Source organism: Callithrix jacchus, chromosome X (assembly GCF_049354715.1).
Source record: "Callithrix jacchus isolate 240 chromosome X, calJac240_pri, whole genome shotgun sequence".
Taxonomy (NCBI): Eukaryota; Metazoa; Chordata; class Mammalia; order Primates; family Cebidae; genus Callithrix; species Callithrix jacchus.
Window position 1 is genome coordinate 71,188,882 of NC_133524.1, and position 21,903 is coordinate 71,210,784.

General features: G+C 40.4%; 2 protein-coding genes and 2 pseudogenes across 2 annotated transcripts in view; 3 read left to right on the forward strand and 1 right to left on the reverse strand.

Moving 5' to 3' along the window:
• The window catches only part of CHIC1 (cysteine rich hydrophobic domain 1), a 284,937-nt gene that overhangs the window by 235,497 nt on the left and 27,537 nt on the right, over positions 1–21,903 (forward strand). The window lies entirely within an intron of this gene.
• On the forward strand, positions 942–2,087 carry LOC108589970 (protein BTG1 pseudogene; annotated as a pseudogene).
• On the forward strand, positions 4,400–6,137 carry LOC144581164 (ADP-ribosylation factor-like protein 2-binding protein pseudogene; annotated as a pseudogene).
• Positions 7,010–8,095, reverse strand: LOC100401987 (homeobox protein NANOG-like). Its single transcript, XM_078364220.1, has one exon. The coding sequence runs from the start codon at positions 8,079–8,081 to the stop codon at positions 7,170–7,172; it is 912 nt and encodes a 303-aa protein (XP_078220346.1). The 5' UTR covers positions 8,082–8,095; the 3' UTR covers positions 7,010–7,169.

Genomic DNA, 21,903 nt, shown 5'->3' on the forward strand with positions numbered 1-21,903 from the left:
TACCACACTGCCTGGTGATCTTTCACCCTTAACCTACTGCATCAATAGACCACTCATAGACATAATGTACAACCAGCTCTGATGCTGCCAATCACAAAGAACCAGTGGGTACCTGGGGAGCTATGGGTCTTCTGGTGACTTAACTTGCAACTCAGGCCAATCCTAATGGATGGAGGAGCACAGCCCATCAAAGGCCCCCTTGGGGTTAAGGAATCATGGGTGTGGCACCAGTAATTGGATGGGTCTTCTCTAAGGCCCAGGAACAAATTTGGTAAGGTGGTTAATGTCTCACCACCGCCCATGTGATTCCCCTCCACACTGCATGGCTGTGAACACTGATACACAAAAGAGGTATGCAGCTAAGTAAAAGCCTATCTGCTGGAACTTAATCTTAAGCACCGTCTACTGGATCACAGCCTGAATTACACCACCAAACAAAAATGCCTTCAACTCACATCACCTGTGAAACCCAATGCAGGAATCTAGCCACAACTAAAGAAGCTATACAGAGCCTTGGCCTTCTGAAAGCACACAGAAATGAAGCTAATCAACTATACACAACATACACCATAGTCAAATGCTCAAGGGAAAACAGAATATTAAAAAGTTCCATCGAAATAAGAGCAACATTAAAAAGGTAAAGAAACACCGGCCACCTCAAATGAGGAAGAATCAGTGCACAAACTCCGGCAAATCAAAAAGTCAGAGTGTTTCTTTACCTCCTAATTATCGCACTAGATTCCCAGCAATGGATCCTAAACAAATTGAAATAACTGAAACGACAGATATAGAATTCAGAATCTGCATGGCAAGGAAGTTCAGTGAGATTCAGGAGAAAGTTGGACGTTGAACCCTAATCTAAAAAAAAAAAAAAAAAAAAAAGATATTCTAGATCCAAAAGTTGAAAGATGACATGGTTATTTTAAGAAAAACCAGTTCGCCCCTCGGAGCTGGAAATACAGCAGCTGGGATCGTCAGATGCTGCGGAGCTGGAGGCGGAGGCCGCTGGGGAGGTCCGAGCGATGTGACCAGGCCACAAACGCTCGTCTCCTCTTCTCTCCTGCCGCCTCCTGTCTTGAAAATAATTTTTTAGGCTAAAGAAAGAAAACAAAAAAGCCATCCGCTCCTCACACCCTCTCTTCCTGTCAGCCTTCCTCTGGGTGAGGAAGTCCAGGGTGGCCTCTCCGCTGTCGGGGCCGCGCCGCCGAGCCCCAGCCGCCCCGGGCCGCCCCCACCTGCCGCCCCCATGCATCCCTTCTACACCCGGGCTGCCACCATGATAGGCGAGATTGCTGCCGCCGTGTCCTTCATCTCCAAGTTCCTCCGCACCAAGGGGCTCACGAGCGAGCGACAGCTGCAGACCTTCAGCCAGAGCCTGCAGGAGCTGCTGACAGAACATTATAAACATCACTGGTTCCCAGAAGAGCCATGCAAGGGATCGGGTTACCGTTGTATTCGCATCAACCATAAAATGGATCCTCTGATTGGACAGGCAGCACAGCAGATTGGACTGAGCAGTCAGGAGCTGTTCAGGCTTCTCCCAAGTGAACTCACACTCTGGGTTGACCGTTACGAAGTGTCCTACAGAATTGGAGAGGATGGCTCCATCTGTGTGCTGTATGAAGCCTCACCAGCAGGAGGTAGCACTCAAAACGGCACCAACATGCAAATGGTAGCCGAATCAGCTATAAGGAGGAACTTCTCTTGGGCAGAACGAGCCCTTCCAAAAACTACAATATCAGGTTAAGATATAGTCTGTATCAGGTTAAGATATAGTCTATGGATGGATCATCTTATAATGATGGATAAAGTTGATTTTTGCTTTCGGTGGGCTCCTCTTGGGGATGGATTATGGAATTTAAACCATGTCACAGCTGTGAAGATCTGGCACAAGATAGAGTGGTAAAAAAAAATTTTAAGTGACGGTGCCATAGTTTGGACAGTACCTTTCAATGATTAATTTTAATAGCCTGTGAGTCCAAGTAAATGATCACTTTATTTGCGAGGGAAGGAAGTCCTAGGGTGGTTTCAGTTTCTCCCAGACATACCTAAATTTGTACATCAATCCCTTTAAAGAAATCTGTATTTCAAATAATTTTTCTCTGCAGTAAATCTTGCAGAGGAATTTGCACTATTACACTTGAAAATTGTTACTGTTAACCTTTTTGGCAGCTCAATAGGAAAGCTAAACATTTCAAACACTGTAGTACTGGAAATTTTACAAGACTTTTACCTAGCACTTAAATATGTATAAATGTACATAAAGACAAACTAGTAAGCATGACCTGGGGAAATGGTCAGACCTTGTATTGTGTTTTTGGCCTTGAAAGTAGCAAGTGACCAGAATCTACCATGGCAACAGCCTTTTAAAAAGACCTTTAAAAAGACACTGTCTCAATTGTGGTGTTAGCACCAGCCAGCTCTCTGTACATTTGCTAGCTTGTAGTTTTCTAAGACTGAGTAAACTTCTTATTTTTAGAAAGTGGAGGTCTGATTTGTAACTTTCCTTGTACTTAATTGGGTAAAAGTCTTTTCCACAAACCACCATCTATTTTGTGAACTTTGTTAGTCATCTTTTATTTGGTAAATTATGAACTGGTGTAAATTTGTACAGTTCATGTATATTGATTGTGGCAAAGTTGTACAGATTTCTATATTTTGGATGATAAATTTTTCTTCTCTCTATAATTGTTTCTTATCTTGGCATTTAAGAATAAAAAAGAAAAACCAAACTCAACTCTAAAATTGAAAAATTATCTATAAGAATTTCAAAATATAGTTGAAAGCATTAACAGTAGACTAGACTAAATAGGAACACTTTTACTGTTCGTGGGAGTATAAATTAGTTCAACCATTATGGAAGAGAGCGTGGTAATTCATCAAGGATCTAGAAATAGAAATATTATTTGACTCAGCAATCCCATTACTGGGTATATACCCAAAGGACTATAAATTTTTCTATTATAAAGACACATGCACATGTATGTCCATCACAGCACTATTTACAATAGCAAAGACCTGGAACTAACCCAAATGTCCATAATCAATAGACTGGGTAAAGAAAATGTGGCACATATACACCATGGAATACTACACAGCCATAAAAAATGATGAGTTCATGTCCTTCATAGGGTTATGGATGAATCTGGAAACCATCATTCTCAGCAAACTGTCACAAGAACGGAAAACCAAACATTGCATGTCATCACTCATAGGTGGGTGTTGAACAATTAGAACACGTGGACACAGGGAGGGGAGCATCACACACTGCGATCAGTGGGTGGGGGCTAGGGGAGGGACAGTGAGGGGGGAGGGTGGGGAAGGATAAGTAGGGGAGAAATGCCAGATATAGGTGATGGGGGGATGAAGGCAGCAAATCACCTTGCCATGTGTGTACCTATGCAACAATCCTGCATGATCTGCACATGTACCCCAGAACCTAATGTACAATAAATAAATTAATAAAGAAATAAAAATTCAAAAAATAGACTAGACTAAGGAAAAAATCTCAAAGCTTGAAGACTGGTCCTTTAAATCAATGCAGTCAGACAAAAATAAAGCAAAAGGAACAAAGTATTCTAAAAAGTAAATAAACCCTCAGAAATATGAGATTATGCAGAGAGACCAAATGTATGACTCAAGGCATTTCTGACAGAAAGGGGAGAATAAGCCACTTGGAAATCTTATTTGAGGATATAGTCCATGGAAAATTTTCCCAATATCACTGGAGAGGTCAACATGCAAATTCAAGAAATCTAGAAAAGCCCCATTGAGATACTATACAAGATGACCATCCCTGAGAAAAATAGTCATGACACTTCTCAAGGTCAATGTGAAAAAAATTCTTAAAGACAGCTGAAGAGGATCAGATCACTTACAAAGGGAACTCCATCAGGGTAACAGTGGCACTCTCATACAAGCTAAAAGAGACTGGGGCCGGTTTTCAGCATCTTTAAAGAAAAGAAATTTCAAGCAAGAATTTCATTCCCTACCAAACTAAGTTTCATAAGCAAAGAAATAAAATATTTTCTAAATAGGAAAATGCTAAGGGAATTCATTACCACAAGACTGGCCTTACAAAATGACCTTAAGGGGTTGGATGCAGTGGCTCATGCCTGTAATCTCAGCACTTTGGGAGGCCAAGGTGGGTGGATCACTTGACATCAGGAGTTGAGACCAGCCTGACCAACATAGTGAAACTCCATCTGTACTGAAAAAAAAGTAGCTGGGCATGGTGGTGGGCACTTGTAATCCCAGCTACTTAGGAGGCTGTGGCAGGAGAATTGCTTGAACCCAGGGCACAGAGGTTGCAGTGAGCCAAGATCATGCCACTGCACTGCAGCCTGGCTGACAGAGCCAGATGCCATCTCAAAAAAAAAATGACCTTAAAGGAGTTCTTTTGTTTTTCATAGCAGCAACATTTATTACAGTGGAAAAGCAAAAGTAGAATATGCATCAAATATGCTACATCCATATAATGGAATATTATGTAGTCACTAAGAATGATGACTTTGCCATGGTGACAGGTGGCAGGGCATGGTGCCTAGAGGCTAGTAACCTGGACAAGTGGGGTCCTGTTGGAGAGGGACAGGGGCAGGGTGCATAGGCACAGACTCTACTGTGGTCTAGGCCACAGGCTGATGGGAGGCTGCCCATCCCTTTCCAGATCAAGGATGGATGTAGCAGCAGAAGTGAGGGAAGCCCCAGAGGAAGAGAGCTTCACACTGTTCATGTCTTCTGCCTCTGAAGCCAAATTTGATGCTGTGGTTGGTTCTATAGTGTCCATTTTCATGGATACTGAGTTCCAGGTACTGCAAAGAAGTTTCATGAAAAAATACTACCAGGAGTTTGAACATGTAAGTGTACAAACTCACGTACACACCAGTTTTTAATGAATACCTTTCTTTGGTAGAAAAATATATTGAAGAACAGCTGCTGGAGCATGAGTCCCAAATTCAACATGGTGGCCTTCACAATGATATTGAAGCACCATAAAGAAGGAGTAGCTTGTGACATATTCAACATGCTGCTCACATTGATGGACTTTCTGGCATTTAAAGGGATGTTTCTAGACTACAGTGCAGAAAAAAGAACGCTGTGGATGAGATTTAAGCAGTGGTTTAGTGGTGACTTTGTTGTGTAAAACATCTTCCATGCCAGCTATCCAGAAAAATCTGCGGCACTAGCTCCTGTCTTGAGGCAATGGGAGTCTTCTGGTCATCACAGGCCTGGTAGGCAAGCGAAGGTTTCTGTTCATAATGACAGAAGTCTTGGAAAGACTGACTCTGCAGTACTTTATTAATGTTAACTGCCTATGGATCAAAAAGATTTACCTGACCCTCCAGGGACTGCTGTTTTTCCTGAAATACTTTCTTGTATTCAGTAACCCTACTTCCCCTGCCAAAGTAGATAGATACCTCTACTGGGTGCTTCTGATAGGTAGACCACTCTAGGGAAAGACTGCGTCAAGCATGGAAGACCCCTTTTCTCAGCATATATGCTCCTATGTCAGCAATGTGGAAAACAACATCATCACAAACCCTCCCTCTCCCAAATGCCACAAGCAGGCATTGCATCAAACTGTCATGTGCTTACAGCTCTTTTATTGAGTAAGAGTTATAGGCCATCAACCCTAGAAATCCACCTGTGTAGAGTTTTGTTTTTAGGCTTTTTTCCCCACTATTTGGGAGTGTTAATCTAGGGTGTTAGTCAAACCAACTTCCCCTGATTTGAGATTTCTAAAGCCCTTGTTTTCTGCCCACTATTATAAGAAAACTATAGCCAGTCTTGGCTGAAGGAGGCAGCTACTGTGGGCTATGTAACCACTGTAACTATGTAGCCCACAGACCCTATAAAACTCAAGTTCACAACTGAGTCTACAAGAAAACCAGCTAACATGATGACAGCATAAAATCCCCATATAAAATTACAAATCTTGAATGTAAATGATCTAAACACCCCACCTAAAAGGCAAGTTGGATTCTAAAAAAAGAACTACCAGCCTTAAAAACATGCTGAAACCCCATCTCTACATCATGTCCTTAACCAAAAGCTACATGTGAAAATCAGCTCCTAGGTGTAGGTTTCAGTTCTTTTTCACTGACTTCTGCTAGTCCTGATGTAGTCCCACAGTTCCCAGAGAAGCCTTTTTTTTTTTTTTTTTTTTTTGAGACAGTCTCGCTCTGTTGCCCAGGCTGTAGTGCAGTGGCATGATCTTGGCTCACTGCCACTTCCACCTCCCGGGTTCAAGCAATTCCCCTGCCTCAGCCTCCTGAGTAACTGGAATTATGGGCACATACCACCATTTCCCACTAATTTTTGTATTTTTAGTAAAGACGGGGTTTCACCATGTTTATCAGGCTGGTCTCAAACTCCTGACCTTGTGATTCACCCACCTCAGGCTCCCAAAGTGCTGGGATTACAAACATGAGCCACTGTGCCCAGCGAGAAGTGTTTTTTTTTTAACTTTTATTTAAGTTCAAAGGTACATATGCATGTTTGTTATATAAGTAAACTTGTGTTATGGGGGTTTGTTGTACAAATTATTTTTCTTGATCCTCTCCCCACTGCAACCATTCAAATTCGGATAGTCCCCAGTGTGTGTTGTTCCCTTCTATGGGTCTATGTGGTCTTATCATTTAGCTCCAACTTATAAGTGAGAACATGTAATATTTGGTTTTCTGTTCCTACCTGAGTTGACTAAGAATGGCCTCCACCTCCTTCCATGTTCCTGGAAAGAACATGACCACATTCTTTTTTATGGTCACACAGTACTCCATGATGTATATATGCCACATTTTCTTTTTTTTTTCACACCAATTTATACTTTATTTCTTATTCTTGAGGTTAGATTCTAAACCCTAAAGATATCCAAACTAGTATTAGATCTACTTATCTCTAGCCAGAGGCAGCTTCTATCACGGTGTCCTTAGTAGCCAAGGTTATTAAAATATCTTTTCTCCAGGAAGATCCAACAGGAAAAAACAAAGAAACCTCTCTGATTAGGCTCCAACCATACCCCACTCCTTTCAGATTGACTGGGTAGGCATAATGTAAACAGAACACGTTGTTTCCAAACAAGAAAAATCCTACGAGGAAGGGGAGGAGGTGAGAGAAAGGATTCAGCCAGTGCTCAGAGTGAAACTGAGTAGTGTCAGTTTCATTCATCTTCACACATCTTCAGGTGGCATGTTCGTAGAGTAGTTTAGGAATAAATCCATGGTTTGTGAAGTATTCAAATACCTAGTGGTCTTCTGTATTACATTATGGTTTTCCCCAGCAGTTTCCAAGGCAGCCTCCAAGTCACTGGCAGGAGAATTTGGCTGAAACTGCATACAGGACTGCAGAGGTTCCTCTCCACAGTTATAGAAGGGACTGCTCCAGGCCTGAGTGTTCCAGGACTGGGTGCACCAGGTCTGAGTGTTCCAGGAGTGGTTGCTCCAGGACTGGATGTTCCGGGTCTGGTTGCTCCAGGTTGAATTGCTCCAGGTCTGGTTGTTCCATACTGGAAGGTCCCCAGCTGTGTTCACCAGGCATCCCTGGTGGTAGGAAGAGTAGAGGCTGGGGTAGGTGGGTGCTGAGGCCTTCTGAGTCACATCACTGGTGTTCCTTGGCCAGTTGTTTTTCTGCCACCTCTTAGATTTCATTCTCTGGTTCTGGAACCAGGTCTTCACCTGTTTGTAGCTAAGATTCAGGATGTTGGAAAGTTCTTGCATCTGCTGAAGACTGAGATATTTCTGTCTCTGAAATCTATCATTGAGTACACACAGCTGGGTGGAAGAGAACACAGTTCTGGTCTTCTGTTTCTTGACTGGGACCTTGTCTTCCTTCACTGCAGGGCTACTCTCTGTAGCAGTGGGTCGTTTCCCTTTGGGACTGGTGGAAGAATCAGGGCTGTCCTGAGTAAGCAGATCCATGGAGGAAGGAAGAGGGGAGACAGTCTCTGTGTGAGGCATCTCAGCAGAACACATTTGCAAGGATGGATAATTTTCTTCAGGCTCGCAAATCACAGGCGTAGGTGAAGATTCTCCACAGTCGGATGCTTCGGAGCAAGGCAGGCTTTGTGAACAAAATGGATCCATACTTAGTTCCCTTCAGTTTGGTCTCTTGTCTATCCCTCCTGCCAGGCAGTCAACTTCTGGCTTTTTTCCTCTGGCTCTTTAGCTTCTTCTCGGGTCTGGTGATATTGCCATGTCTTTCAGGACTACTCCGTGCTCATCCTGTGTTTGGGTTTTGCTTTGTTTTGTTTTTGCAGGGTGAAGGGGGGTATGGTTTCCAAAGAAACAAAGTTTTTAGAGTGGGGTTCCAGCACTAACATTTGCGGACAAAGTCTGCAGTTTTTATTTTCTTTCCTGTTACCAAACCCAACATTTAAGAAACGTAAGATTTCTTTCTCTTTTCCATCTCCCACCCTGAAAAGTAAACTCTTAAGCAAATCCCGATTATGTAATTTTTGAAGACACAACTCTCTGACTCTTTCTCCTCTGCACTCTGCCTCTGGGGTCTGCACCCGGAACGGCTGGCTTTACTCCCACGCAAGCTGACTTTTGTTCACAATGCAAAGGCTCCAGCTGTTGAGAGTAGAAGTATTGCTGGGTGCGAAGCAAGGAGATGAAATGTGGCATGATCTTTTTTCTTCTCAGACCTCCATTCTGGAGAAGAGTAAGAATAGGGGTGCGGGGAGCAGGTAAGTGGAAGTAGATACATCATGCTTCAGGCAGATAGTCTGTGTCTTGTTAGAAATAGGAAGATTTGTTTTAAAAAAGGGAAAAATTTGCCTTCCTTTCATTCTTAATCAGCACAGTTTGGTAAGTGGGGACTGTCAAGGCCACCAAGACTCATCAAGGCTGAGTTTTCCCGCGGCTCTGGAAAGGGCAGGTACCAGAAGCTTTGTTCTTTGCAGAAGGGGGTCTTTGCATAAAAGCCTGACCTGAATTCCCCCATCCCCCACTTTCTGTCCCATTGTGTCTAGGGTAAGCGCCTCCGGAGTGAAAGACCAACGGGAAGGGGCCCCACATTTTCTTTATCCAGTCTATCAATGATGGACATTTAGGTTGATTCCATGTTTTTGCTATTGTGAATAGTGCTTCAATGAACATTTATGTTTATGTGTCTTTATAACAGAACACTTTATATTCCTCGAGAGCTTGTTTGGAGGTTCTAGCAGGGGAGTGCAGTTGCTTGTATACCCTTGACCAAAGACTGGTCCTCCTTTAATAGGGATGGTCATCCCCTTAGACCAAGCATGCAGCTTCAGGAGGGACATACATGGAAGAGTGAGGGAGGAAGGGGACACCCGACTAACCAGCCAGGTCAGCTGAATCAACCCTGGTGATTAATGGGGTGACAGATGTTGCACCCAGATCACCCTCACATCCTATATTAGAATAATTTATGTTCTCCTCAGTATACATCCAGTAATAAGATTGCTGAGTCATACAGTATTTCTGTTTTTAGGTCTTTGATAAATCACCAGACTGTCTTCCACAATGGTTGAACTAATTTACATGCCCCTTAACAGTGTATAAGCATTCTGTTTTCTCCATAACCTCACCAGCATGTTTTTTTTTTACTTTTTAATAACTTCTGACTCGTGTAAGATGTTATCTCATTGTAGTTTTGATTTGCATTTCTCTAATAATAGGTGATGTTGAGTGTTTTTTTATATGATTGTTGGCCACATGTAAGTCTTCTTTTGGAAAGTGTCTGTTCATGTCCTTTGCTTACTTTTTAATGGGGTTATTTTTTTCTTGTAAATTTGTTTTAGTTTTTTATCAATGCTGAATATTAGACCTTTGTCATATGCATAGTTTGCAAAAATTGTCTCCAATTCTGTGGGTTGTCTGTTCATTTTGTTGATAGTTTTGTTTGCTGTGCAGAAGCTCTTTAGTTTAATTAGATCCCATTTGTCAATTTTTGCTTTTGTTGCAACTGCTTTTGGTATCTTTGTCATAAAATCTTTGCCCATGCCTATGTCCTGAATGGTATTGCCTAGGTTGTCTTCCAGGGATGTTATAGTTTTGGTTTTACATTTAAGTATTTAATCCATCTTGAATTGATTTTTGTATATAGTGTAAGAAGGGGACCCAGTTTCCTTCTTCTACATATGGCTAGCCAGTTATCCTAGCATCATATATTGAATAGGGTGTCCTTTCCACATTGCTTGCCTTTGTCAGCTTTGGGAGTTCTAAACATGGAAATGAAGGAATAATACCTGCTACTACAAAAACACTTGTAACTACATAGCCCACAGACCCTATAAAGCAACTTAACAATTGAGTCTACGAGAAAACCAGCAACCAACATGATGACAGCATAAAATCCCCACATAAAATTATGTATCTTTAATGTAAATGGTCTAAACACCCCACCTAAAAGACAGAGTGGCAAGTTGGATTCTAAGAAAAGAACTACCAGCCTCAAGAACATGGTGAAACCCCATCTCTACAAAAATACAAAAACAACAACAAAAAAAAAATTAGCTAGATATAGTGGTACATGCCTGTGGTCACAGCTGTTTGGAAGGCAGAGGTGGGAGGATCACTTGAGCCCAGGAAGTCGAGGTTGCAGTAAGCCATGATTACATAATTGCACTCCAGCCTGGGCAACAGAGCAAAGCCCTTTCTCAAGAAAAAGAAAAACACCCAACAATCTTTTCTTTTCAAGAGACCAATTTCACATGTAAAGACAACCATAGGCTCACAGTAAAGGGATGAAGGAAGTTCTGTCATGCACATGCAATACAAAAAAAGCAGAGACCTCTATTCTTATATCAGATAAAACAGACTTTAGACAAGCAACAGTTAAAAAGGACAGAAAAGGACATTACATAATTATAAAGGATTCAATTCAACAAGAAGACTTAACTATCCTAAATATATATGCATCCAACATTGGAGCATCCAGATTCATAAAACAAGTAGTGTTGGACTTACAAGAAGACTTGCTTAGCCACACAATAATTGGGGAAACTTCATCCCACTGACACCATTAGACAGATTATTGAGGCAAAAAACTAAAAACATTCTGTACTTAAGCTGTTTTATGTATTTATTTAATTTCTTTTCTTATTCTAGCTGTGAATGACATCTACTTCAATATAACACTTGAACAATTGGACTTAACAGACATCTACAGAATATTTCATACCACAACCAGAGTATATTTTCTTCTCATCAGCACACAGAACATACTCTAGGATTGACTACGTGCTTGGCCACAAAGCAAGTCTTAATAAATTCAAAAAAGTCAAAATCTTACTAAGTGTACTCTCAGACCAAAGTGGAATAAAACTGGAAATCAATAACAATAAAATCTCTCAAAACCTCAACATTACATGGAAACTAAACAACTTGCTCTTGAATGACTTTTGGGTAAACAGTGTAATTAAGGCAGAAATAAAAAATTCTTTGAGATTAATGAAAACAGAAATACAACATACCAAAATCTCAGGAGTACAGCAAAAGCAAACTTAAGAGAAAAGTTTATAGTACTATATACTTACATCAGGAAGTTAGAAAGGGACAAGCATGGTGTCTTACACCTGTAATCCCACCACTTTGGGAGGCTGAGGCAGGAGGATTGCTTATGCTCAGGAGTTTGAGACCAGACTGGGCAACATAATGAGACCCCATCTTATTTTAAAGAAAGAAAGAAGTTAGAAAGATCTCAAATAAACAATCTAACATGACACCTATAGGAACTAGCAAGACAATAACTACCTAACCCCAAAAGTTAGTAGAAGAAAATAAACAACTAAATTTATAGCAGAATGGAATTAAACTGAGATGACAAATCCCATACAAAGGATCAACAACACCAAAAGTTGGTTTTTTGAAAGGATAAACAAGATTGATAAACTGTTAGCTAGACTTTTTAGAAAAAATAAATATTGACAAAGGTGACATTAAAACTAATGCCACAGAAATAGAAAAGAGCCTCAGAGACTATTATAAATGCCTATATGCACACAAACTAGAAAATCTAGAGAAAGGGGATAAATTCCTAGAAATACAAAATGTTCCAAGATTGAATCAAAAAAAAATTGAAACCCTGCAAAGATCAATATCAGACCTAGAACCAGAAATACCATTTGACCCAGCAATGCCATTACTAAGTATATACCAAAAGGGATAGAAATCATTCTATTATAAAGATACATGGGCCAGGCACCATGGCTGACACCTGTCATCCCAGAACTTTGTGAGGCTGAGGCAGGTAGATCACCTGAGGCCAGGAGTTCTTAACCTGCCTGGCCAATATGGTGAAATATCATCTCTACTAAAAATAAAAAATTAGCCAGGTGTGGTGGCATGTGGCTGTAGTCCCAGCTACTTGGAAGGCTGAGGCAGGAGAATTGCTTGAATCCAGAAAGTGGAGGCTACAGTAACCGAGATTGTGCCACTGCACTACAGTCTGAGCAGCAGAGTGCAACTCCTTCTCAAAAAAAAAAAGATAAAAAGATACATGCATGTGGATGTTCATTGCAGCACTATTCACCATAGCAAAGACATGGAATCTACCCAAATGCCCATCAATGATAGACTGGAAAAAGAAAATGTGGTACATTAGTCCTATAAAACTAGTGATGTCATTTCTTACATAATTAGAAAAACAATTCTAAAATTTATATGGAACCAAAAAAGAGGCTGAATAGCCAAAGGAATCCTAAGCAGAAAAAAATAAAATGAAGCCAGGGATATCACCTTAACTGGCCATCCACATGCAGAAGATTGAATCTGGACCCCTATCTAATACCATATACAAAAATAAGATGGATTAAAGACTTAAACATAAGACCTAAAAGTATAAAAACCTTAGAAAAAAACCTAGGAAATACCATTCTGGTCATAGGACCTGCCAAGATTTCCTGGCAAAGACGTCAAATGCAATTGCTACAGAAACAGGAATTGACACAAGTAGGACCTAATTAAACTAAACATTTTCTGCACAGCAAAAGAAACTATTAACACAGTAAATAGACAACGTACAGAATGAGAGAAAATATTTACAAATTATGCATTTGACAAAAACTAATATTCAGAATCTATAAGATGTAAACAAATCAACAAGCAAAAAGACAAATAACTCCATTAAAAAGTAGGCAAAGCCTTTTTTATACCATATAAAAGAACAACTCAAGATGGATTAAAGGCTGAAATGTAAAACCCAAAACTATAAAAACCCTGGAAGGCAACCTAGGCAATATCATTCTGAATATAAAAATAGACAAAGATTTCATGATGCAGATGCCAAAAGCAATAGCAACAAAAGCAAAAATTGGGAAATCGTATCTAATTAAGCTTAGTTTCTTTTGCTGTGAAGAAGCTCTTATCAATGGAACAAACAGACGACTTACAGAATGGTAGAAAGTATTTGCAAATTATGCATCCAAGAGAGCTCTAATATCTAGAATCTTTAAGAAACTTAAACAAATTTATAAGAGAAAACCAAACAACTTCATTAAAAAGAGGGCAAAAGACATAAACAGACACTCTTCAAAAGAAGACACACATGTGCCCAACAAGCATGTGTCAAAAGCTCAACATCACTGGTCAATAGAGAAATGCAAATCAAAACCACAATGAGATGCCATCTCACACCAGTCAGAATAGCTATTATTAAAAGTCAAAAAGTAAAAGATGCTGGCAAGGTTGTAGAGGAAAGGGAGCACTTATACACTGTTGGTGTGAGTGTAAATTAGTTCAACTTTTGTGGAAAGCAGTGTGGCAATTCCTCAAAAACCTAAAAACTATCATGTGTTCCAGCAAATCCATTACTATTTATATACTCAGAGGAATATAAATCATTCTACCATAAAGGTACAAACATGAATGTTCATTGCAGCACTATTCATAATATCAAACACATGGAATTAACCTAAATACCCATCAATGACAGGTTGGATAAAGAAAATGTGGTGAGGTGAGACTCAAGATGGCACAGTGAGAACAACCCAGGATTGAAGCACTCAGTGAATGTGCGAAGAGGGTGAGTCAGGGCCACATTTCCAGACGGATCTTTGTTGCCCACAGAACGGGGAAATTCCCAGGTATAAAAGAGACGTGGGACACCAGGCAGAGGTTTTGGCCGGCACTGTAGCACAGTGGCACTACACAGCGCTCCGCACAAAGAGCACTGGTCCGGGTGCCCTGTTAAACTGGCAATCTGAGACTTGAGAGGGCTGAACTTGAGACTGAATGGGACTTGGACAGTGAGCCAGCCCAGGAAATTCCAGGGAAGCAGCGTTTGTGGTAGCGCAGTGGGACAAACAAAACAGCGATTCCATACGCTCCGGGTGCAGGCACAGCTCAACCCAGGATGGTGCAGCTCCGTGGGGGAGAAGCGTTCACCATTATCGAGGCAAACCGCCCCTACTGAGGTACACGCCCATTGCTGACACAGCCTGCCATTTCCGAGGCAACCCACTACAACAGAGAGACACCGCCAGAGGGCGTAGCCTGTGGCAGCAGGGTGGAGACAGCAGCAGCACAGCAGAGCCTGCAGCAATAGGACGAACCTCACACCAGCAGGGCAGAGCCTCAGCAGGCAAATAGTGACTAGACTGCCTCCTAGCTGGGCAGGACAGCACAACGGACACTCACAAAGAAAGCCCCAACCCCCTCCAGAGACAGAGCATCTGAGAAAAAAAAAAGGTTTTTTTATAAGTTCAGCTGCAGCAGAATTAAATGTAGCAGCCTAACAGCCCTGAATGAACAACAGAGCTCACAGCTCAGCACTTCAGCTCCTATAAAGTACAGACTGTCTCCTCAAGCAGCTCCCTCACCCCTCTATATCCAAAAGACTGACATTTGGAAGGCATCATTCTGGGGCAAAGATAGCAGAAAAAGAAACTGGTAGCATCCCTCACTGTTCCGCAGCTGCTATAGGTGCACCCCAGACAAGCAAGGCCTGGAATGGACCTCAGCAGTTGTACAGTGGAGGGGCTAGACTGGTAAAAGAAAAACCAAGTAACAGAAATACTTCATCATGAACAATCTGGGTGTTTACTCAGAGACCCAATCAAAAAGTCAGCAACTACACAGATGACAGGTGTATAAATCAACAAAGATGGGAAGAAACCAGCGCAAAAAGGAGGAAAACAGCCGAAACCAGAACACATCGCCTCCTAAAAATGACCAAAACTCCTCACCAGGAAGGGAACAAAGCTGGATGGAGAATGACTGTGAGGAAATGATGAAATTAGACTTCAGAAGGTGGATAATGAGAAACTTTGGTGAGCTAAAAGAACATGTTTTAAATCAATGCAAAGAAACTAAGAATCTTGTAAAAAAAAAATTCGAGAAAATGATAACAAGAATGGATACCTTAGAGAGGAATATGAATGAATTAAAGGAGCTGAAAAACACAACACGAGAACTTCACGAAGCATGCACAAGTTTCAACAGCTGAATTGACCAAGCAGAAGAAAGAATATCAGAAGTCGAAGATCAACTCAATGAAATAAAATGAGAAACCAAGATCAGAAAAAAAATTGCAAAAAGGAATGAACAAAGTCTCCAAGAAATGTGGGACTATGTGAAGACACCTAACCTACGTTTGATAGGTATACCAGGATGTGACGAAGAGAATGAATCCTAGTTGGAAAATGCTCTTCAGGACATTATCCAGGAAAATTTCCCCCACCAAGCCAGACAGGCCAACACTCAAATGCAGGAAATACAGAGAACACCACAAAGATATTCCACAAGAAGAGCAACCAAAAGGCACATAATCATCAGATTCAACAAGGTTGATAAAAAGCCAAAACCCATCAGTGTGCTGTATCCAGGAAACCCATCTCACATGCAAGGATACACAAAGGCTCAAAATAAAGAGATGGAGGAAGATTTACCAAGCAAATAGAAAGCAAAAAAAAAGCAGGAGTTGCAATTCTCATCTCTGATAAAATAGACTTTAAAGCAACAAAAATCAAAAGAGACAAAGAAGGCCATTACATAATGGTAAAACAATTGATACAACAAGAAGAACTAACAATTCTAAACATATATGAACCCAATACAGGAGCACCCAGATACATAAGGCAAGTTCTTAATGACTTACAAAAACACTTAGACTCCCACACAATAATAGTGGGAGACTTTAACACTCCACTGTCAACATTAGACAGATCAACCAGACAGAAAGTCAACAAGGATATCCAGGGCTTGAACTCAGACCTGGAGCAAGCAAACCTGATAGACATTTACAGAACTCTCCACCCCAAATCCATAGAAGATACATTCTTCTCAGCACCACATCACACCTACTCTAAAATTGACCACATAATTGGAAGTAAAGCACTCCTCAGCAAATGCAAAACAACTAAAATCATAACAAACAGTCTCTCAGACCATAGTGCAATCAAGTTAGAACTCAGAATACAGAAACCAACCCAGAACCACACAGTTTTATGGAAACTGAACAACTGGCTCTTGAATGTTGACTGAATAAACAATGAAATGAAGGCAGAAATAAAGAAGTTCTTCAAAACCAATGAGAACGAAGACACAACATGCCAGAATCTCTGGGACACATTTAAAGCGGTCTCTAGAGGAAAGTATATAGCAATAAGTGCCCATATGATGAGAATGGAGAGATCCAAAATTGACACCCTATCATCAAAATTGAAAGAGCTAAAGAAGCAAGATCAAAAAAAACTCAAAACCCAGCAGAAGACAAGAAATAACTAAGATCAGAGCCGAACTAAAGGAGATAGAGACACGAAAAACCCTTCAAAAATCAATAAATCCAAGAGCTGGTTTTCTGAAAAGATCAACAAAGTAGACAAACCACTAGCCAGATTGATTCAAAAGAAAAGAGAGAACAACCGAATAGATGCAGTAAAAAATGATAAAAGGGAAATCACCACAGATTCCACAGAAATTCAAACCATCATTAGAGAATATTACAAACAACTCTATGCACATAAACTAGTAAACCTGGAAGAAATGGATAAATTCCTGGACACCTGTGTCCTCCCAAGCCTAAACCAGGAGGAAGCTGAAACTATGAATAGACCAATAACAAGGTCAGAAGTCGAGGCAGCAATTAAGAGCCTACCACACAAAAAAAGCCCAGGTCCAGATGGGTTCACGGCCGACTTCTACCAGACACACAAAGAGGAGCTGGTACCATTCCTTCTGAAACTATTCCAAATACTCCACAAAGAGGGAATCCTTCCCAAATCATTTTATGCGACCAATACCATCCTGATACTAAAACCTGGCAGAGACCCACCAAGAAAAGAAAACTTCAGGCCAGTATCCATGATGAACATAGATGCAAAAATCTTCAATAAAATATTGGCAAGCTGATTGCAACAGCACATCAAAGAACTTATCCATCATGATCAAGTAGGATTCATCCCAGGGATGCAAGGCTGGTTCAACATATGCAAGTCTATAAACGTAATTCACCACATAAACAGAACCAAAAACAAAAACCACATGATTATCTCAATTGACGCAGAGAAGGCAATCTACAAAATTCAACAGGCCTTTATGCTAAAAACCCTCAATAAACTCGGTATCGATGGAACGTATCTCAAAGTAGTAAAAGCTATTTACGACAAACCAACAGCCAATATCATACTGAATGGGCAAAAACTGGAAGCATTTCCTTTGAAATCCGGCGTTAGACAGGTTTCCCTCTTTCACCACTCCTATTCAATATAGTACTGGAAGTTCTAGCCAGAACAATCAGGCAAGAAAAAGAAATAAAGGGTATTCAAATAGGAAAGGAGGAAGCCAAATGTCTCTATTTGCAGACTACATGATAGTATACCTAGAAGACCCCATCACCTCAGCCCAAAAACTCCTGAAACTGATAAGCAACTTCAGCAAAGTCTCAGGATATAAAATCAATGTGCAAAAATCACAAGCATTCGTCTACACCAATAACAGACTTAAAGAAAGCCAAATCAAGAACGAACTGCCATTCACAATTGCTACAAAAAGAATAAAATACCTAGAAATACAACTCACAAGGAATGTAAGGGACCTCTTCAAGGAAAACTACAAACCACTGCTCAGTGAAATAAGAGAGGACACAAACAGATGAAGAAACATTCCATGTTCATGGTTAGGAAGAATTAATATAATTAAAATCGCTATACTGCACAAAGTAATTTACAGAATCAATGCTATTCCCATCAAGCTACCATTGACTTTCTTCACAGAACTGAAAGAAACCACCATGAACTTCATATGGAACCAAAAGAGAGCCCGCATAGCCAAGTCAATTCTAAGCAAAAAGAACACAGCAGGAGGCATCACACTACCGGATTTCAAACTATACTACAAGGCTACAGTAATCAAAACAGCATGGTACTGGTACCAAAACAGAGATATAGACCAATGGAACCAAACAAAGGCATTGGAGGCAACACAACATATCTACAACCATCCAATCTTTGATAAACCTGACAAAAACAAGCAATGCGGAAAGGATTCCCTGTTTAACAAATGGTGTTGGGAAAACTGGCTAGCCATGTGCAGAAAGCAGAAACTGGACCCCTTCCTGACCCCTTACACTAAAAGTAACTCCAGATGGATTAAAGACTTAAACATAAGACCTGGCACCATAAAAACCCTAGAAGGAAATCTAGGCAAAACCATCCAGGACATAGGAGTAGGCAAGGACTTCATGAACAAAACACCAAAAGCATTGGCAACAAAAGCCAAAATGGACAAATGGGACCTAATGAAACTCCGCAGCTTCTGCACGGCAAAAGAAACAGTCACTAGAATGAATCGGCAACCAACAGAATGGGAAAAAATTTTTGCAGTTTACCCATCTGACAAAGGGCTGATATCCAGAATTTACAAAGAACTCAAACAGATTTACAAGAAAAAGACAAACAAGCCCATTCAAAAGTGGGCAAAGGATATAAACAGACACTTTACGAAAGAAGACATATATGAGGCCAACAATCATATGAAAAAATGCTCATCGTCACTGGTCATCAGAGAGATGCAAATCAAAACCACAGTGAGATAACATCTCACGTCAGTTAGAATGGCAATCATTAAAAAATCTGGAGACAACGGATGCTGGATAGGATGTGGAGAAAAAGGAACACTTTTACACTGTTGGTGGGAGTGTAAATTAGTTCAACCATTGTGAAGACAGTGTGGCGATTCCTCAAGGCCTTAGAAATAGAAATTCCATTTGACCCAGCAATCCCATTACTGGGTATATATCCAAAGGACTATAAATCGTTCTATTATAAGGACACATGCACATGAATGTTCATTGCAGCACTGTTTACAATAGCAAAGACCTGGAATCAACCCAAATGCCCATTGATGATAGACTGGATTGGGAAAATGTGGCACATATACACCATAGAATATTATGCAGCAATCAGAAATGATGAGTTCGTGTCATCTGTAGAGACATGGATGAATCTGGAGAACATCATTCTCAGCAAACTGACACAAGAACAGAAAATGAAATACCGCATATTCTCACTGATAGGTGGGCGATGAAAACAAGAACACATGGACCAAGGGAGGGGAGTACTAAATACTGGGGTCTATTGGGGGGGAAAGGGGATGGCCAGTAGGGGGGTAGTCGGGGAGGGATAGCCTGGGGAGAAATGCCAAATGGGTGAAGGGGAGAAAGGAAGCAAAACACACTGCCATGTGTGTACGTATGCAACTGTCTTGCATGTTCTGCACATGTTCCCCAAAACCTAAAATGCAATAAAAATTTAAAATAAAAAAAGAAAATGTGGTATACGTACACCATGGAATACTATTCAGCCATAAAAAATAAGAAGATCATGTCTTTTGTGGGAACATGGATAAAGCTGAAGGTCATTATCTTTAGCAAACAAACAGATACAGAAAACCAAATACTGTTTGTTCTCCCTTGCAAGTGGGAGATGAATGAGAACCTATGGACACAAAGAAGGGAACAGCAGATACTGCAGATACTTGCAGGTGGACAGTGGGAGGAGGGAGAGGAGCAGAAAAAATAACAATTGGGTAGTAGGTTTAGTACTTTAATGATGAGAAATAATCTGAACAACAAACCCCCATAACACAAGCTTACCTATATAACAAACCTGCACATATATCCCTGACCCTAAAATAAAAGGTAATACAAAAGTAGGCAAAGGACATGAACAGACACTTCTCAAGAGAAGACATACAAATGGCCAAGAAACATTTAAAAATACTCATGATCACTAATTATCAGAGAAATGCAAATGAAAACCACCATGACATACCATCTTACACCAGTCAGAATGACTTTTTATTAAAGAGTAAAAAAAAAAAAAGAAAAAAAAAACCACGTATTGGTAGAGCTGTGGAGAAAAGGGAGCATTTATACAATGTGGTGAGAATGTAAATTAGTTCAGCCACTGTGGAAAGCAGGTCAGATTTCTCAAAGAACTACAACTAGATCTACCACTCAACCCAGCAATTCCATTACTGTTTGTATACCCACAGAAAAATGAGTCATTCAAAAAGATACAGGCATTCATGTCCTTATTGCACCACTCTTCATAATAGCACACATGGAATTAACTCAGGTGCCTGTTAATGGTGGTTTGGATAATAAAAACGTAGTATCTATACCCCATGGAATGCTATGTGGCCATAAAAAAGAAAATCATGTCCTTTGCAGCAACATGGATACAACTGAGGACCATTATCTTAAGAAAACTAATGCAGAAACAAAAAAAAACAAATACCACATGTATTTACATATAAGTAGGAGCTAAACATTGGGTATACATGGACATAAAGATGAGAATGATAGATACGAAGAAATACAAGAGCAAAGAAGAAGGTCAGGGGACAAGCTTTGAAAAACTGTCTAGTGGCTACTATGTTCACTACCTGGATGACGTGTTCAATAATACTCTAAACTTCAGCATTGCATAATATTCCTTTGTAACAAATCTGCAAATGTACCCCCTGAATCTAAAATGAATGTTGAAAAAATTAAAAAGCAAACTAAAATTAATATCTTAAATGTATTTAACTTTACAGTTCATTAGTATTAAGTATATTCACATAGTTGTGAAATAAATCTCCAGAACCTTTTTATCTTAGTAAACTGAAACTCCATACACATTAAATAACTCCCTTTTCTTTTTTTTTTTTTTTTAAATAACTCCCTTTTCAAGAGAGATTCAAGATAGCCGATAACTAGCAGCTCGGGATTGTAGCTCCCAGTGAAAGCACAGAGAATGAGAGGATGCCACACTTTCAGATGAATTTTTGTTGCTCGTGGACCAGGAGATTCCCAGTGGAGGAGCCCCACGGTTCACCAGCGTGACTCTTGTGGCTGGCATGGCAGTTCGTGGTGCAGAGTAAACGGGACTGGGTCCCCTTTCAGTCGACGTTTGGAGCTCAGGATGGCAGAGTCACCTATTCAGCTGATTGAAAAAGGGACTCAAGAAGGAAGCAAGACTTGGGATTCCCGGGCAGAAAAGCACCATGAATCTTAATGCCGCTGTTTTAGCCAGTGCAGTGGGTTGCTCAGATTCTGGTGCTGGGAATCAACAAGTTGGACGTCCACTCAGAGACCTAATTTGAAAGTCAGTAGGTTACAAAGATGACAAGTGGATAAATTAACAATGATGGGAAGAAACCGGCATAAAAAGACTGAGAATACCCAAAATCAGAATGCCTCTTCCTCTACAGGGGATCACAGTTCCTCATCAACAAGGGAACAAGGCCCGATGGAGAATGAGTGCATTCCATTAACATATTTAGGCTTCAGAAGGTGGATAATAAGAAACTTCTGTGAGTTAAAAAAACATGTTCTAGCCCAATGTAAAGAAACTAAGAACTTTGAAAAAAGGTTTGATGAAATCCTAATGAGAATAGACAATTTAGAGAGGAATATAAGTGAATTAATGGAACTGAAGAATACAATAGGAGA

Coding starts and splice junctions, on each gene's coding strand:
- LOC100401987 (XM_078364220.1), bottom strand. CDS start 8,081: ATGGATCCATTTTGTTCACAAAGCCTGCCTTGCTCCGAAGCATCCGAC.